Here is a 16,023-nt window from a genome sequence, read left to right as displayed (position 1 = left end):
AGCGTATTCTGCCCCACCAGTGGCACCCTTATAAACACATGCAAAGGCAAGTCAACTATTCTGACGCAATGTGAGTTTATTGCTTGAATCCGTATCTTACCAGATCTGTCAAAAGGCAATTGCTTGAAACCGTATCGTAGCAGATCTGTCAAAAGGCAATCATATTGGCTGGTAACGTATATCTCATACATAATCATAAATATATTATCCAGCTTATATTATACATCTAGGTCCACCAGGCGCCAGAAAACGACGATCGTTGGTTTGAATCCCAGATTTCGAAACTTGGTTTGTCTACACCATACCAAGGGGGTTCCAAGGAGGCGGTAGACGATTTATATCGTTGGGCTGTCATGCAGCGTCATGCTGATTTAACGATATATAACTGACACATTGCGACTGTTCAAAGCCGCATGACAACAAACTCACTCACTCACTTCTGAGTAAAAGATGAAACCATTTGTTGATATTTATTGTCCATACAAAAGGTGGATGTTGCCAATGAAGATTACCCAAACTCAGGGAAGTGAATATGTGCATGATAATAATTGAGTGAGCGTATGGTTTCATGTTGTCTTTAGCAATATTCCCTCAACAGGAAATGGGCTTCACACATAGTGCTCCTGTGGTGAAACGAACCCAGGCCTTCGGTGTGACGAGCGAACGCTTTAACCACTAGGCTGCCTCACCGCCCCTGTACACATTGATGACGCTGTAAGACTTTAACCTTATTCTTAACATATTTTATTCATGAAGAAACGAAACAAATGCCGACTGCAATCACTCATACATGTCTGAACATACAAAACTTCAGCATAACAGCTCCTTGGTCATATTCTTTTGAAATGCTAAATGCATACCTCTTTTCATAGATGCATGCAAGCAATACATGTATAAACACATTTGAATTGTAATGAGACAACTCTTGAATCTCCAAAAAGGGACAAAACATTTGAATGAAATATAATTGTTTGGTTGTAAGTCTCCTTACCATAAAACATTTGAATGAAATAAGTTTTATTTGTATGTGATACTAGCAGTGCATTATATCACATATTTTCTCAGGACAAAGAGATATATGTATGGGCGTCCAATGGGATTTCTCTTCTTTTACATGCTTACAATCCGGTCTGATAATCAATTTACATGCTTATAATCAGGTCTTATAATCCACACTGTTTTCCGCATTTTGTTGTACACGTTGCAGCAGTTGTCTCAACAATACCCCAAACAGTAAAATATTTGAAAGGTACCCCAAAAATTTTACAGTCATTCAGTGAGTTTTGTCCATCACTGCAGAGATACCCTTATGAATATGCCATCAATACCCATACAAATATGTGTCTTAATATCTGAGATGTGACTGGCTGAAAATGAAATCTTGCACCTTGCAACGGTTAAGATAATGTATTACCTGAAAACCTAAACAACCTTACAACTCATAAATGAATTAATTTGAATTGAATAAGGAAAAAACACATAGTAGTTATGGAGACACCTTAGTATTTGAGACTTTTGAGAGACAATTCTATTCCTTTGTTAATACCGGACATTTACTATCCATATGAGCCTAAAAAGTATGCATTCATTACCATAATTATATGAATGAATGTGTTATACTATACTTTTCGGGTTCAAATCATCATTATTGTTTTACGCCGCCTTTATCAATATTCAAATATCATCACAGCAGGGGACACAAAATCCTCGTGAGGAGTGAAGACTTTAACCATGGAGTTGCCTCTGAAGTATCATCACGAACATTGCTCATATCTTCGGGAAATGACTTGTAGCATCCATATTCATGTGTGATATAACAACAGGTGAATTTTATCAACTCACATCATATCACATATGTACCTTTCCTTTAATGTTCATATGGATAGTGAAATGCAAGCATTCGGAAAACTCCAACTCAGTATATGACATTTAGATACATCAGAGGTCGACTTCTCACAAATCACAGATCCTTCATGTTTGAACTTCAAGCGCGCTTCGTATGAAGTATTCGCAATAATCGTGTTCAAAGGCATGTAATAAAATACGAAAAAAAAATCAATAAAATCATTCTTTTCAATGTGCACATAGTATCATGAGTCCGCATCGATCTGTATTTAGCACTTGTCTTCATTTCTCCCCATGAAGATAGGGATTAGAATTGGTGTACAACAATTCTGTTTATCGTAAGAAGGGATCAGTTGATCAGCCTCGCTGACTTGGTTGATGCATGTCATCGCATGCCAGTTGCGTAGATCGATGCTCATGATGTCAATCACAGGATGATCAGTTCCAGACCGGATTTATTTACAGACCGCCGTCACACAGCTGGAATATTGGCGTGAGGCAATAAACAACATGAAAACAAACATCTCCAATTTGAAGTAGGTTTGTAGGCCCCATGACAGTTGCCACGATGTAAAGAAGTGATTAGAATGTTCGTATTTAAGTGTTACATTTCCGTTGACGAAAATCACTCGGTGTTCCGCTCACTTTGTGAAGCAGAACACTGGTCCTTGAAATCCAGTTCCTCATCACGAAGGATAATGGCAACGACTGAGTGCATAAGCGATTACACTCCAGTTTCCAATATTGCTGTCTTTGACAAACGTTCAGCATCAAGTATTTCCCAGCGTGCCCTGTTTCCAAGAACCCCGTCTACCATCTCTTGGAACATCGGGTCCATCCTAGCCAAATGCTGAAATAGACAGATCGCAGATATATTGAGAAAGGTTTAACCTGCATCAGCAAGCATTAAAATTAACTAAATACAAGTGGGAGAAATCAAACAAATTACACTTCTGTGAAAAGGGCTAATGCATTAAAAGCGACGAAAAAATGTCCAATGACACAAACAAATCTCTGTTAAGAGCAGAATCCATTGTACGATTCCGACTATATCATGAACATGACATTGTATTTATGAGACTCTATAAAACAGTGATGATATTGGGTGTTTATATAATAAAGCTAAAACCTCTGTCAAATAAAATGTCTGCAGATTAAATATATATATTTTTCACTTGATGAATGAGCAAGAATTGGCTTTGAAATGTAAGAATAAAAAGAAGTTGTAATCCACAAAATGTGTCATGTATTCATGTTGGCCCAACTTCAAAATGTCTTTTAAGAATTTCAAGCACAGTTTGCAAGACCAATACCTTATACAGGGGAAGGCAAATTCCGTCAATCCAGCCTAGCTGCAGCTTGGCAATCTCATCTTGTTTTTCTCTGTCCATGCATGCCTTAAACATAGAAATAAGATGATCTCGTTGTAAGAAATTCATATTTCTTTGTCACCGATAAGCCGTGTGGTTCCTTTGCTATTGATTCACAGTAAACAAAGAACTTTAACAAATGGAAAAGGAAAACTCTCCACGGAACGTATTCAGGCGTTGTTGTCAAATAACATGGCAGTTCCATCTAGTTAATGTCAAATAGATGTTTCGTATAAGAAATTCATTTTCTCATTCACCATACGGGATAATGATGTCATTTGAAAATGTGAGTATTGAATATTCTGTTTCACCTAAAACTGATTACTATCCATTTGAAACGTTTTCTCCTAATGCTCAAGTGACTGTTACAAACATACATAGATGCATGCATGCATGCATGCATACATACATACATACATACATACATACATACATACATACATACATACATACATACATACATACATACATACATACATACACACACACATACATACATATATATATACATCCAAAACATACATACATACATATATACATACATACATACAAACATACAAACAAACATACATACATACATACATACATACAAACACACATACATACAAACATGCATGCATGCAAGCAAATAATACATACATACATGCATGCATACATACATACATACATAATACAAACAAACAAACATACATACATACATACATACATACATACATACATACATACATACATACATACATACATACATACATACATACATACATACATACATACATACATATATACATTAATAAGCTATAATTAGTGAAACAATTATTGACACATCTGTAGATATTCTTACTCGCGCACGTGCTTGTGTATGTATAGCACAAACCAGAATGTTATCCACTTTAATACAGAGCACAAGACAGGGTAAGAACAAGTACTATTTTGACGTCTTTTTAACTAAAACAACAACACCAGGCAGAGGAAATGTATTGATCTTTTTTGTCGATAAGGAAACAGAATTGCAAATTATATAACCTAGATATCTGTTGTGACGCTTCAAGGTTAATTATCAAATATGCATTCTACTAGTCTCTCGTACAGACACTGAAGCAAATATATCCAAGAAAGCCCACACAAGTCTAGAAAATGTGTCAAGTCTAGATTTCCACCGCTTCAGGAAAATGAAGAAAATCTCAGAGCTCCTTTTCATTATATTTTATTTTATTTTACTATGAACTTTTTTTCAGTAAAATATGTTCATTTCAGAGACTAGTTGTTAGTCTAGCATTCTACCTGTGGCTGTATTTTGAGTTCATTGCGCTCTTTGTCTCCTTGGTCAAAGAATTCTGTCATCACAAGTTCCGCATTCTGTTGGAAAGAAAATAAGAAGCTGTACAGACACATAAACGCATAATCAGTCATTTTACAAGAATCCAACTAAAGCACATCTAATTAGATTCTAACCAGAACAAGGCATTGTAATGTTCCCATGGGTAAATGCAAAAAACAACTTAATTTATGGGGCCATTGTGCCAATATTACAAATCAATGAATATGCCTTTCAAAGTGTGTCGGTATATGATAGTTGTTTTCATAGCAGTTCAGTAATCAATGTTTGAAATCTGGAGCAAACGATATGAAACAGTATATAATAATGTTTGCACATGTTTGAGAGACACTTGAATAGGTATTGTAAACCAAAAGTCACCGAGTTCTTTAATCGGATTGGTTGAAAAACATGATCGAATGGTATTCAATTCGCGGAAAATTCAAGACTATTCGCTCCGTATTGACACGTACAAATTAGAGGATAAACAATTGGGAGACAAACATTGGGAAAACAAATTAGTAGGTAAAATGACGATGCAACAATACCATTGTGTGCGATATTATTGTGATGATATATTATCATCTGTAGTGCCACTGAATTTATTTTGTAACGCTTTATCACTGCCATTGTAAATCCTTTGAAGTGACTTGTATTGATCTATAAACTTCGTTACATTTAGTTTATAGTAGACAAGTATATCACATTTCGTTGATGTGGGTTGGTTTCGGAGAAATATATTTTACCAACTGATTTTCTTATTGTTTCATTTTGGAATCAACAAGTAACAAACGGAACCCAGTCCGTTTTGAACAGTCAGTGATAACATTTCTTTCCTTGGGTGTTCTTAAACTCCGGCGCATCCGATTATATTCAAGCAATTAATCGTGTCTGAGTCAGACAATCCAGTGATTGACATCATCAACATCGATCTACACAATTGAATACGATAACATGTATCACCCAAGTCAGCGAGTCTGACTACGGTAACGGTAAGCGCCTTTTAGGACAAGCGGATCTTCACAGGTCTTTTACGGATCTTCACACATCTTTTGTGGATCTTCACGGTGGTTAGTGACCGTTAGTGATCTTGGACGTTAGGCATACTTTATCCGTACACTTACGCTAAAAAGATTTTTTTGACAAAAGGTTCCTTCAGGGGAAGAACAAATTTGTGGAGCTGATATCTGAACACTGATGAAGGCTTTGTACGTTTTATGTGGTGAGCATAAATGGTATAAATCTGTTCTTCCATGATGAGATTTTACAGTGTGCCTGTGGCAGATCCGACCACTTAGGAACTACTCTCTTTGATTCAAGTCCCAAGGATACATTTCCCACTTCAACCCGGTGAATTACACAACATTTTGAAAATGTCAAATCGTTTTAGAGAGAATTATTGACATTTACTCTCATAGGTATCGTGGTCTTCCTTCAAGACGTGTTCAACTCGTGTATTCGCGTTATTTTTATTTATTTTTTCTTGATCTCATTTTTATTCTTATGAAAGAGATATGCTCACACACTTATAAATTCATCGACATTTTAGAATATAGATCCTCGCGGTGTATCCTTCAATATAAATATTATCCTTTGATGACGATGATTGGAATTGACGTTATTGACAAAATCGATTGTGTTAATGGCTCCTTTGATATAAATGTTATCTACTTACATCTGACATTTTAAGTATCGATTAATCGTTCAAACACATATGAGAGGTTCGCGACAGCCATAACATGTAAAATAACGCGAACAGAGAGAGAGAGAAAGAGATGGTCCATCGTCTAGTGATCCTTTCTTGCTTCGACATTGCAAAAGAAGCTTTCTTGGAAATTTATACTTCTCCTCTTTTACGTAAAGGTAGTATATCATCGTTAGCAATACAATCAAATGCAATATATAAATATTGTCGTGGGCAATGTAGCTCACCTACATATGTTGTAAATAGTTCCGATAATCACCGGAGGACACGTAAACAGATTTACAGTGATATATTTTCCGTAGAAATACCAGGGACCAAATAAACACAAACAGAAAAATGCTTGTGAAAAATAGTTTTATCATAAAACGAAACATACGGGTTTAGCTGCCTCGATCTGTAAATTGAAAAGGAGAGAGTGGGTGAGTGAGTTGGGTTTAAGCTTCTAGCTATATCATGGTGTGTCGTTATATAGCGAAAACCCGGAGAGATGTGAGCAGGTGTCCACCGTTTATTACAACGAGGACAGCATTTAAAAATGGACGATATACGTTTTAAAAACACATTACTTTTATACCACAATTTGGTCCCAGTTCTTACTCAAATGAATAAGTGATGGCAACTTAAAATATCGTGAAAAGAGAAGAGTACTTGTTGATCCCCTGCACTAACTACACTTATATTCAATTGTATTACGTTTCGCATAGAAATGGTTGAATAATGACCCTACGAAGATCAGTATAATGTGTTTAAAATGCCTTGGTAATGTCCCAAAGTATTTTTTTTCGAGCTGAATTTGAACATCTTGCAAAATGCAGGTACTTTCTGCGGTAGATGTGAAGCATGTGAAGTTTTAGCATTCTAAGAGTTCTGATGAGCTGGTTTTTATAGTGCCGGGAATTGCGTTTCTAGAGAATTCAGTCGAACTCCAAGCTAAAACTCCCCTCAAAGTTGTGCTAACGTACAGTAATAAAGGTTTTGTGAGTCCCTAAAATATGCCATTTTCATTCGCTTTTCAATAAAGTTATTGACGAAAGGCCTATCAACTTCACATTTACATATTTCAAAACAACGGCTAGTAACGGTTGAGGGTATTGTGCTAAATTTAATTGATATTTTTGCGGCATAATCGAATTTTAGCCTCAAGAACAAGTCGGTGTGTCATTATTGTTGGAAACAAGTGTGTAAAGCTTTATCGTCATTGGTTTCTGAGAAGAAGATGTACACGATACCCGAAGGACTATGGAAGACACTGTATAAACAGACATACATAAGCTCATAAGCTCATCTGACTTTGGGATAAGTGAGATATTAATAGACAAAACATTCATACGGTGAGTTTAGACTAACGCCACCTTACAACAATTAAATTTGATAGTGGCTTAATTGGGATTGAAAGTCAGAAGTGGTGCAGAGACGTTTCCCTCTTTGGTGAACCACTCGCACACGGGTGTGGTACTGTTGAACCTAAGAACAGGCGTTTCTTGGCCGTCTCAGGCACGCAAAGACGAAATGCAATACCTTAGCTGACTGGGACATCCTTGCTCACGAAATCGAAAGGAAGATGTTTCCTCAAATCAATAGATTTATCAATGTCTTACTTCACAGCAATGACTGGCTCTAGTAGTACTTAGACCAACCAGGTCCCCATTTGTGCCCAACGCGCGACTTAAATTGGGCCTTGTAAAGAAGCAATGTAGCCTGTATGATTCCGAGTCATCGTACGGCGACATCATGGGACGTTTAATATGTCGCCAACCATTGGTTTTAAGACCAACACTCGATTTCAGGCAACTGACTAAAATGACTAAATGAGAAGTTTGCAAATTTACAAACTCACTTCAAGTCCGCACAGTGGTGTTTGACTGCATCTACGTTAACATTACAATATTTCAGTCTATAGAACAAAACAACATGGAAACATAACACTGAAGTGCAAATTGTTCTCTTCATTCACATTTGCTATTATAGAACTTTGGTTTCGATGAAGTTCGTAACGTACCCTTCTCTGAACATCCCAGGGCTTGGAAATGGCAGCGATATCACAGCATGTCATCAGTATGCTCCGTAATATTTCCTTAGATTCTCTGTCATCCCAGGCTTGGTCACCTTGGTTCACCATAGTGAAGAATTTGTCCCGCACCCTCCTGTGAAGCAGACACAGAGGTTGCTTAATAATACATTGAGATTACGACATGGACCTGTTATAACGACAACATTGCCAAGGTTGTAAGATTATAGCAGACAGATGCTCTGACACATGGCTTGGATGTAACCTCCCATCACTTTAACTTCTTTGAGAGACATTTAGAAGTTGGATCAATATGGAAGGATGACAATATATGGATAAACAACTTCTTTATTACAGTGAGAGCGACGTTTCGGTGTAGGTTCTAACACCCTTATCATTATGCTTATTTAATAACGGTGTTGGAACCTACACCGAAACGTTGCTCTCACTGTAATACAGACGTTGTTCATCCATACATTGTCATCATTCCTCGCATCACTTATGTAGAAGCTGACAGGTTACAGTCTTTTCAATGTACATAATTAAGTGTCGTGCAGCCCTCGTTCTCTGACTTCTCAAGACCAATATAGCTTTCATTTGGAGTGAGCCAGTCAGGATTGTGTTAGGTGACATTTTGAATTGTCTCCTTGTAACCATGGAGGAGAGGACTCAAGAATGTCCAGTTGATGATAAATGAGGAAGGACTTTTCTCTTTTCTCCATTTGTTATGCTTGTTATTTTCTGTTGCTAACGGGTTACAACAAAAGCTGCAACCTATTTTGTAAACTTGGTAAGATGTTTAATTGTGTAAAACGGAGTAATGAGTTTGACAATGGGAATGATCGGTCCTTGTTAAAGTTCTTGTCTTATGTATGTCAACGATTTATGGCCTTCGTTGTGTAACTTCGATATACACGTCATGAAATTCCATTGTTATGATAACATATATATTTATATAGCGCTAGTTCCACATCACTGAGGGACATGCTCAAAGCGCATCAAGACAGACAACAGTAAAGACAATTAGTGGTAGAATTGGAAGAGGTATTGTTTTAGTCCAGATCTAAACACAGATAGCGTTGGTGCCCTCTTGAAGTTCAGTGGGAGAGAGTTCCATTATGAAGCAACTGCATGAGAGAAGGATCGAGCACCAAAAGTGTTGAAGTCAGTGCAAAGTGGAATCACAAGAGACGCTGCTCGCCTTTTCGTAATTATATAATTTTAAAATAACATATTTGACTGTGATATGAATGTTCATCCTTCGTCATTTTCAGCATTTCATCTATTGTGCAAATGCCGTCGATGACAATCCGATGCTACGTTTCCGCAAGCTTTCGTATCTCGTTACCCCCTTGTATGCAACACTTGTGACAAGTGTGCAAGGTATAGGTTTGCTACGTTTAAACATTCATAATTCAGAATCAAAATGTGAACTTTAATCATTATATCCATGGTTCGATAGTATCATTTGCAAATCTCTGGCGCCGATACTATGTTTCGTTTCTCGTTTTCCCGTGTATGCAACATGTTAAAAGTGTTTGCACCTTTTAAACATTCCTAATTCAGAATGTGAACTTTAATCATTATAGCCATGCTTTGATAGTATCATTTCAAAATCTCTGGCGCCGGTACTCCTTTCTTATCATGTTTTGGAAAACAGTCAAATGGACACATCATAATGTGATATAATACCCCAGCAGGCGGAGGCCCATTATGCGTCGACGAGACGTATGCCTCTGAGCAGACCACCTGTTTGCTTTTACCGTAATAAATTGGATGGCTGGAAATAAGGATTTGAGGAACTTATATGATAGCATCTCCTGTATTCGCAGAAACCTATCCGCCACAGAGCAGTTCAATGCAGACTCATTAGGAAAGGCAAAAGAAATGTGCACATGATATGATTGGACGTTATGTCTTCCTGTCAGAACCCTTCCTCTGTAGGCAAACTATACTAAAGGTTGTGTCTGCCTGGCAGTTACCGTAATGGTCAGTGGTTTAATTAAGGTTAGGAGGATCTGATGATAGATGGAGGATGTCATTAATTTAGATGTGACTTCAACCGGGACAGAACGTCCCTTTTAACATGGCCTTTCCACCAAAGGATTTTCAGTCACTTTGATTACCATGATAATCAATGTTGCCAGGGTTATCGACTTTTAGGTTCAGTTTTCAGGTCACTGGGCGCAAGGAGTATATATTTAACTTCAGTTATTTAGCGATGGATTCGGTCATTTATAATACTAGACATTCACATTTGTGATAACAAACTGAAAAAAATTTTGTGCACTCACATACATATACATATAAACATTTTTGCACAGGCAGCTCCACTAACTCACAGGTACAACACACACACACACACACACACACACACACATGTGGACAAGGCGTGATTTCGTTGACACTTATGGTAACATATGAGCTTTGGATTTTCAGTAGCCCATTACCTGAGCTTCCAAATATTACACTCTGCATGTTTTTAGCAATATGTATTTTTGGGGACAGAGTGGAGTAGTCGAATGGTTCACCCACAGGATACCAATTGAACAGCCTAAGCTGATTTAGATCGCTGCGAACAGAGACAGTCAGGTTCAGATTGAAATTTCTTATGACTATGGAAATGTTGACTTTCAAAGTATTCCAGTTTTACATCACCAGAGGGTATTAATGTCAGTTTATTTTTGGTGCCCTCTTTGTGTTATTGCAAAAACTTTGCTTAAACCGACATGACATCATACTCGCTCATCTATCCAAATTACGCGATTTCAACTCAGAAACATATGCCATACACGTTAATGTGAAACGTCGTAAATGTCACATTTACGTGACACTGTACATATCCCAGACACGCCATCCTGCTCGGTGTACTTTTCGAGACATTGTATAATGAATCTACAACAGGCTGTCTGTCAGCGTGTCACTCTCGGCGGGCAATATACTCACTGTATATGGAGGGACAGATCTGTGGCTAGGATTGCATGCTTCAGAATATTAACGACTTCGCTGTATTCTTCTGAACTAAAGTTGGAAAAAATGTTATGACCCTGAAAGGTAAGGACAAAACATGAAATACAACAATACTTGCATTACGTATTGTATTTGTGACGAAGTAGATTCTATTTTATTCTATTTCTGGTGTATTTTATGGGGATAGCCCGATGCAAGATATGGGGAATTTTGGTGCAAAACGCCTGAATGTTTGTTTGTCTGCAATATTCGATCCTACCTTTGAACGTATATACCTTGGCACAAAATGGAAGTAGGGTGGGTAAAGCTTTAGTTATTAACGTGTGAATCCCAATGGGTACAATGAGCACAAACGATGACACCCATTTCAGATGACCCTTAGTGGCTAATAGCGGCGTAAAACAATACTCATTCACTCACTGTAACTGGAGGTTAGACAGTGGAATTAGGTCATCCGTAAAGGCTCAAACAGTTCCAAATGAAATCACCAGTGTACATTTGACACATTACTCTGTATGAAGCACAGGAAGTTTCAGATGTCGCGAAAGAACCAACTCGATACATACAACTTCATGTACGCATTTGAGCATGATGTGATAACCATTTGTTTAAAATAGAACTTACATCGCTGTTGAGGATCATGATGGCGTGGTTGAAGTGGTGGTGCTCCAACGTTGCCTTTGTTCCATACAGTTGGGCCAAGGCAGAACTCGATCTGGTAACACATATAACAATTGCAATAATGAAATAAAAAATCTCTATTTTTACACCAGAACGCTATAATGCTAAATTTGATGTTCATACATTCCTTCGGATTCTCACGTAACAAACATTGAGTGTCATCATGCAACTCATGAATATTTTGTAATTTGTCGAACATTAAAACAGCGTCATAATTCGTTACAGACCGATAAGAGTTCGGTTAGCTTTGCATATGTTACTGTGAAAAAGATAACGTTCTACTAAAGAATAATGTTCAACTAAGCATGACGTTTATGCAAACTGAACTGTTGTAATGTCGCAGAACATGATACTCATTTAATGTGCTGCATGCATCAGACCAAGTTACTTACAAAGTGCCATGTGGAAGAAAATGCTTCCGTCGAGAATCAACATAAATGTACGTATACTTTCTGCGCGAAGACCGTCAGTCCATTGTTTAATGATTTTATGAATGATGCTACTACAAACTAACTTACTTCTGTTGGAAAGCATTATTCGTTCCTCTGTGGTCCAGATCGTGGCACAGACAGGCCACAATCAGAGCAAGACACTCCTTGTCACTCAGGTTCTTACGGATGTTGCATTTCTGATAGAAAAAGTTTCATGTTGTGAATACGATCTTTAAAGTCTGACTGTTCATTTCCCCAAATACGGTATATCCCAGAAATAACACGTCCAACGAAAGTACGTACGCGTTACATATACATATTACAAAATTTAGTTTTAGTTCATACAAGTTACATCTAAGGTCAGTTGGAGGTGCTGAAAAGGTGAAGCCCTTGAAGTGATAAAGTGAGATTGTTTGATGTGTTTATTGAAAGACGATACAATCACGGGATATCATGGTATCATTCATTGTGACGTAATAGGCCAGACAATGAACTTTGACATTTAATAAGGAGTAACGACAAAATCTTCTACAGTTTACAGAGAACAAAAAAGAGGTTCTGATTACCCAAAATCAATAATATTTTCTACGAAATCATTCTATTTTAGCCACCTTCAACCATTGCCAAATAGCACACATTCGGGTTGGCGTTTTGTTATCTCAAAATATGCTTCTTTCTCGTCAAAAAAGCATTTTGAACATATTTCCCAGGGCAGAAACGAAATCAGACCATCAATAAAGAGCAGTTACAAAGAAACACGGCAAACCTCTTAATCGTTTTTTTAGAACTTCTTAAATTGAATCCTCAACTTCGTTCAAAGTGTGTTTATTGACACTCTCGGAAATGTCAAGATAATCGTTACAACACTTTAATCCGCACTTGCTGACACTTTTCGTCAATATTCCAATCGCCTTTTACCTCGCCGTTAATACTATTGACCAAAGGCTTTACAACCTGAGGTTATATTTTGTGCTTAATTATTTTCCGTCGTCGGCCGTTTATATGGCTGAAATAACACATTATTCATACATAAACTGGCTTCTACTTTCACCCATTCATTTGACTGGATGAGTTTAAACTGAGGGGATTACTTTATAAACAATCTATATATTGATACGTCACTTGCGTCACCCAGCGTTTCAAATGGAATTGCACTTTTGGAATCGATCTTTGAGTTTGCAGGGTACTTGAAACATCATATCCTTGGAATATAAATTTATATACATGGCAATAACCAGTCTCACTGATCTGTCGACACACATTCTGCTTCTATGACAAAGCGTTCGCGATAAGGGTAAAACACATTTCAAATATGTAGAAATGTAACGATCAATAATTAAAATTGCGTACAATATGACATATAATGAAAATACATGAAAAGGTTCAGTCCTCGTGTCATTACTTCTAAATCAATGTTAATTAATTAATTGCTAATTTCATGCAACATGCACGTAAAATTGAGTACTACGACCATTAGATGTCTTCACAGATTTAATTTCAAAATAACTTCATTTCTTTAGAGGTTACTATATATACTCTCCCAAAAAAGAAACGCATCATGAAAAAAGCAATTTCATGCAGCAATGAATTAAAACGTGATTCATTTTACAAAAGGTTTTGCTCTGTTTATGAGTCCTGTAGTGATTATGTTTTGAAACATCACAACAAAACGCACCATCCGTAAAATACCTGTATTTAACAGCATGATTTTCAATTTCGGCGTGTAGTGTCACATAATACACAATTCACATGCGATGCACGTGAAAGTTTGGGATCAGAGAGTCTCAATGATGGGTATAAAAGGTTGATCGCTGTCTGTCGATTATTCACTGTATTTGGAACATTGTTGACGAACGCAAAATGCCACGTCTAAGTGAAGCCAACCCTCATATCGCCATTGGTTTGCTTGAAGCTGGACAGTATCAACGTGCAGTTGCCCGACGCATGAATGTTCACCAAAGCACCATTTCACGGCTCTGGGAGATATATCGCCGGCAGAATGCGGTAGCAGATGCCCCTCGTAGTGGGTGACCTCGAGCGACCACTGCGGCGCAGGATCGCTACATCCGGGTACATCACCAGCGTCATCGAACAGCTACGGCGACCAGTACCGCTCGACAAATACCCGGATTGAGGAGGCTTTCTGCACAGACCGTCAGGAACAGGTTGAGAGAGGCTGGTTTACGTGCCAGAAGAGCTTATTTTAGCCCTGTGCTTCGACAACAACTTCGTCGACATCGAGTTCAATGGTGCACCAACGTTCAGGCCTGGAACCTACCGAATTGGCGTAGAATCTGGTTCAGTGATGAATTACGATTTCTATTGGAACGACGCGATGGAAGAATGCGGGTGTACAGACGTCGACGTGAACGTTTCGCCGACGCTTGCGTTCCCCAGGTGGACAGATTCGGCCGGGGAAGTGTTATGATGTGGGGAGCGATCACCTGCCGTAGATCACAATGCCAGGCCCCACACAGCACGTCACACTAGAGACTTCCTCCAGAACCACAACATCAATGTGCTCCCCTGGCCTCAAGATCACCGGAATTAAACCCGATCGAACATCTGTGGGATGCCCTGGACAGACGGGTGCGACGCCGTAACCCTCAGCCCCAGACACTTCAGCAACTCGCACAGGCACTACAGGCAGAGTGGGCTGCGATTGGGCAACACGAGATTCTGAGACTTATTCGTTCGATGCCTAGGCGATGCCGTGCAGTTCTGGATGCCCACGGTGGTCACACGAGGTATTGACTTCAGCGCCACCACACGTCTCCATGTGACACTCAAACTGACTTTCCTCGAGTTGGTGCCAAAGACGGATAAGTCTTCATTCCCAGCGTGCAATTTCGATATAATTCATTAACTCATAAAGCCTACAAGATGTTTCAAAATAAACATAAAAATCCAGTTGAAATTCCTATATGCGTTTCTTTTTTGGGAGAGTATATAAATCACAGTTACTCTTTTCCCTTACATACACATTCATAAACAGGTTTGATAAAGTACTTATAGATTATTAATGGGGCGTTTATTCAATTCATGATTCAGTTCCATCCTTCAGTTCACAGACTGCGCTCTTACATGTATTGCTGCGAGCAACGTAAAAACTGATTCACTCGCTCTCTCCTTTGTTCCCTTGGTACTACTCAGCTGTTCTACTTACACTCATTAACGCAAACATAACCTGGCACACATTAAATGCATGCCTCCAGTTGTGGTAGGCCACCACCCTGTAGTTCTTCTTCACAGTCAGCAGCCAACGGTACAGTGTCTGGCGAACACAAGAAACATGACGGTTACTTCACAGAAAAACGTCAATCCGCATCGTCCTTATCTGACAGGCCCATAATGGTGTATAAATGTTCTGAAAGAGAGGTTGTCCATTTCATGTCAAATACATATTTTTCTTCCTCTGACCTGCTTTTGTTATTTGCATTTATTTGACAGAATGGTTTGTTAGATGCGAATGTAATATAACCCGTGAAGATCCGCATTATAATCGATCTTCAGTAACCCATGCTTGTCGTAAGAGGAAACTAACACGATCGAGTGGTCAGGCTCGCTGACTTGGTTAACACATGTCATCGTGTCCCAATTGCGTAGATCGATGCTCATGCTGTTGATCACTGGATTGTCTGGTCCAGACTCGGTTATTTACAGACCGACGCCATATAGCTGGAATATTGCTTAGTGCG

At 38.4% G+C, this 16,023-nt stretch overlaps 1 protein-coding gene across 4 annotated transcripts in view; it reads right to left on the bottom strand.

Annotated features, from left to right (window-relative positions):
- Positions 1-734: 734 nt before the first annotated feature.
- Positions 735-16,023, bottom strand: part of LOC124288543 (dual 3',5'-cyclic-AMP and -GMP phosphodiesterase 11A-like) — an 89,035-nt gene continuing 73,746 nt past the window's right edge. For all 4 annotated transcript variants that reach the window (XM_046725087.1, XM_046725090.1, XM_046725089.1 and 1 more), the window contains 8 exons: positions 15,492-15,599; positions 12,413-12,522; positions 11,838-11,928; positions 11,190-11,290; positions 8,235-8,379; positions 4,497-4,571; positions 3,159-3,242; positions 735-2,695 (listed from right to left, as the gene is read on the bottom strand). In XM_046725087.1, coding sequence (XP_046581043.1) covers positions 2,570-2,695; positions 3,159-3,242; positions 4,497-4,571; positions 8,235-8,379; positions 11,190-11,290; positions 11,838-11,928; positions 12,413-12,522; positions 15,492-15,599 — 840 coding nt within the window. In that variant the 3' untranslated portion in view covers positions 735-2,569. The remainder of the gene's footprint in view (positions 2,696-3,158; positions 3,243-4,496; positions 4,572-8,234; positions 8,380-11,189; positions 11,291-11,837; positions 11,929-12,412; positions 12,523-15,491; positions 15,600-16,023) is intronic.

Source organism: Haliotis rubra, unplaced genomic scaffold (genome assembly GCF_003918875.1).
Source record: "Haliotis rubra isolate DU_JTF1 unplaced genomic scaffold, ASM391887v1 Scf42, whole genome shotgun sequence".
Classification (NCBI taxonomy): domain Eukaryota; kingdom Metazoa; phylum Mollusca; class Gastropoda; order Lepetellida; family Haliotidae; genus Haliotis; species Haliotis rubra.
Note: the sequence above shows the minus strand (reverse complement) of the source record. Positions and strands in the feature narration are given on the sequence as shown.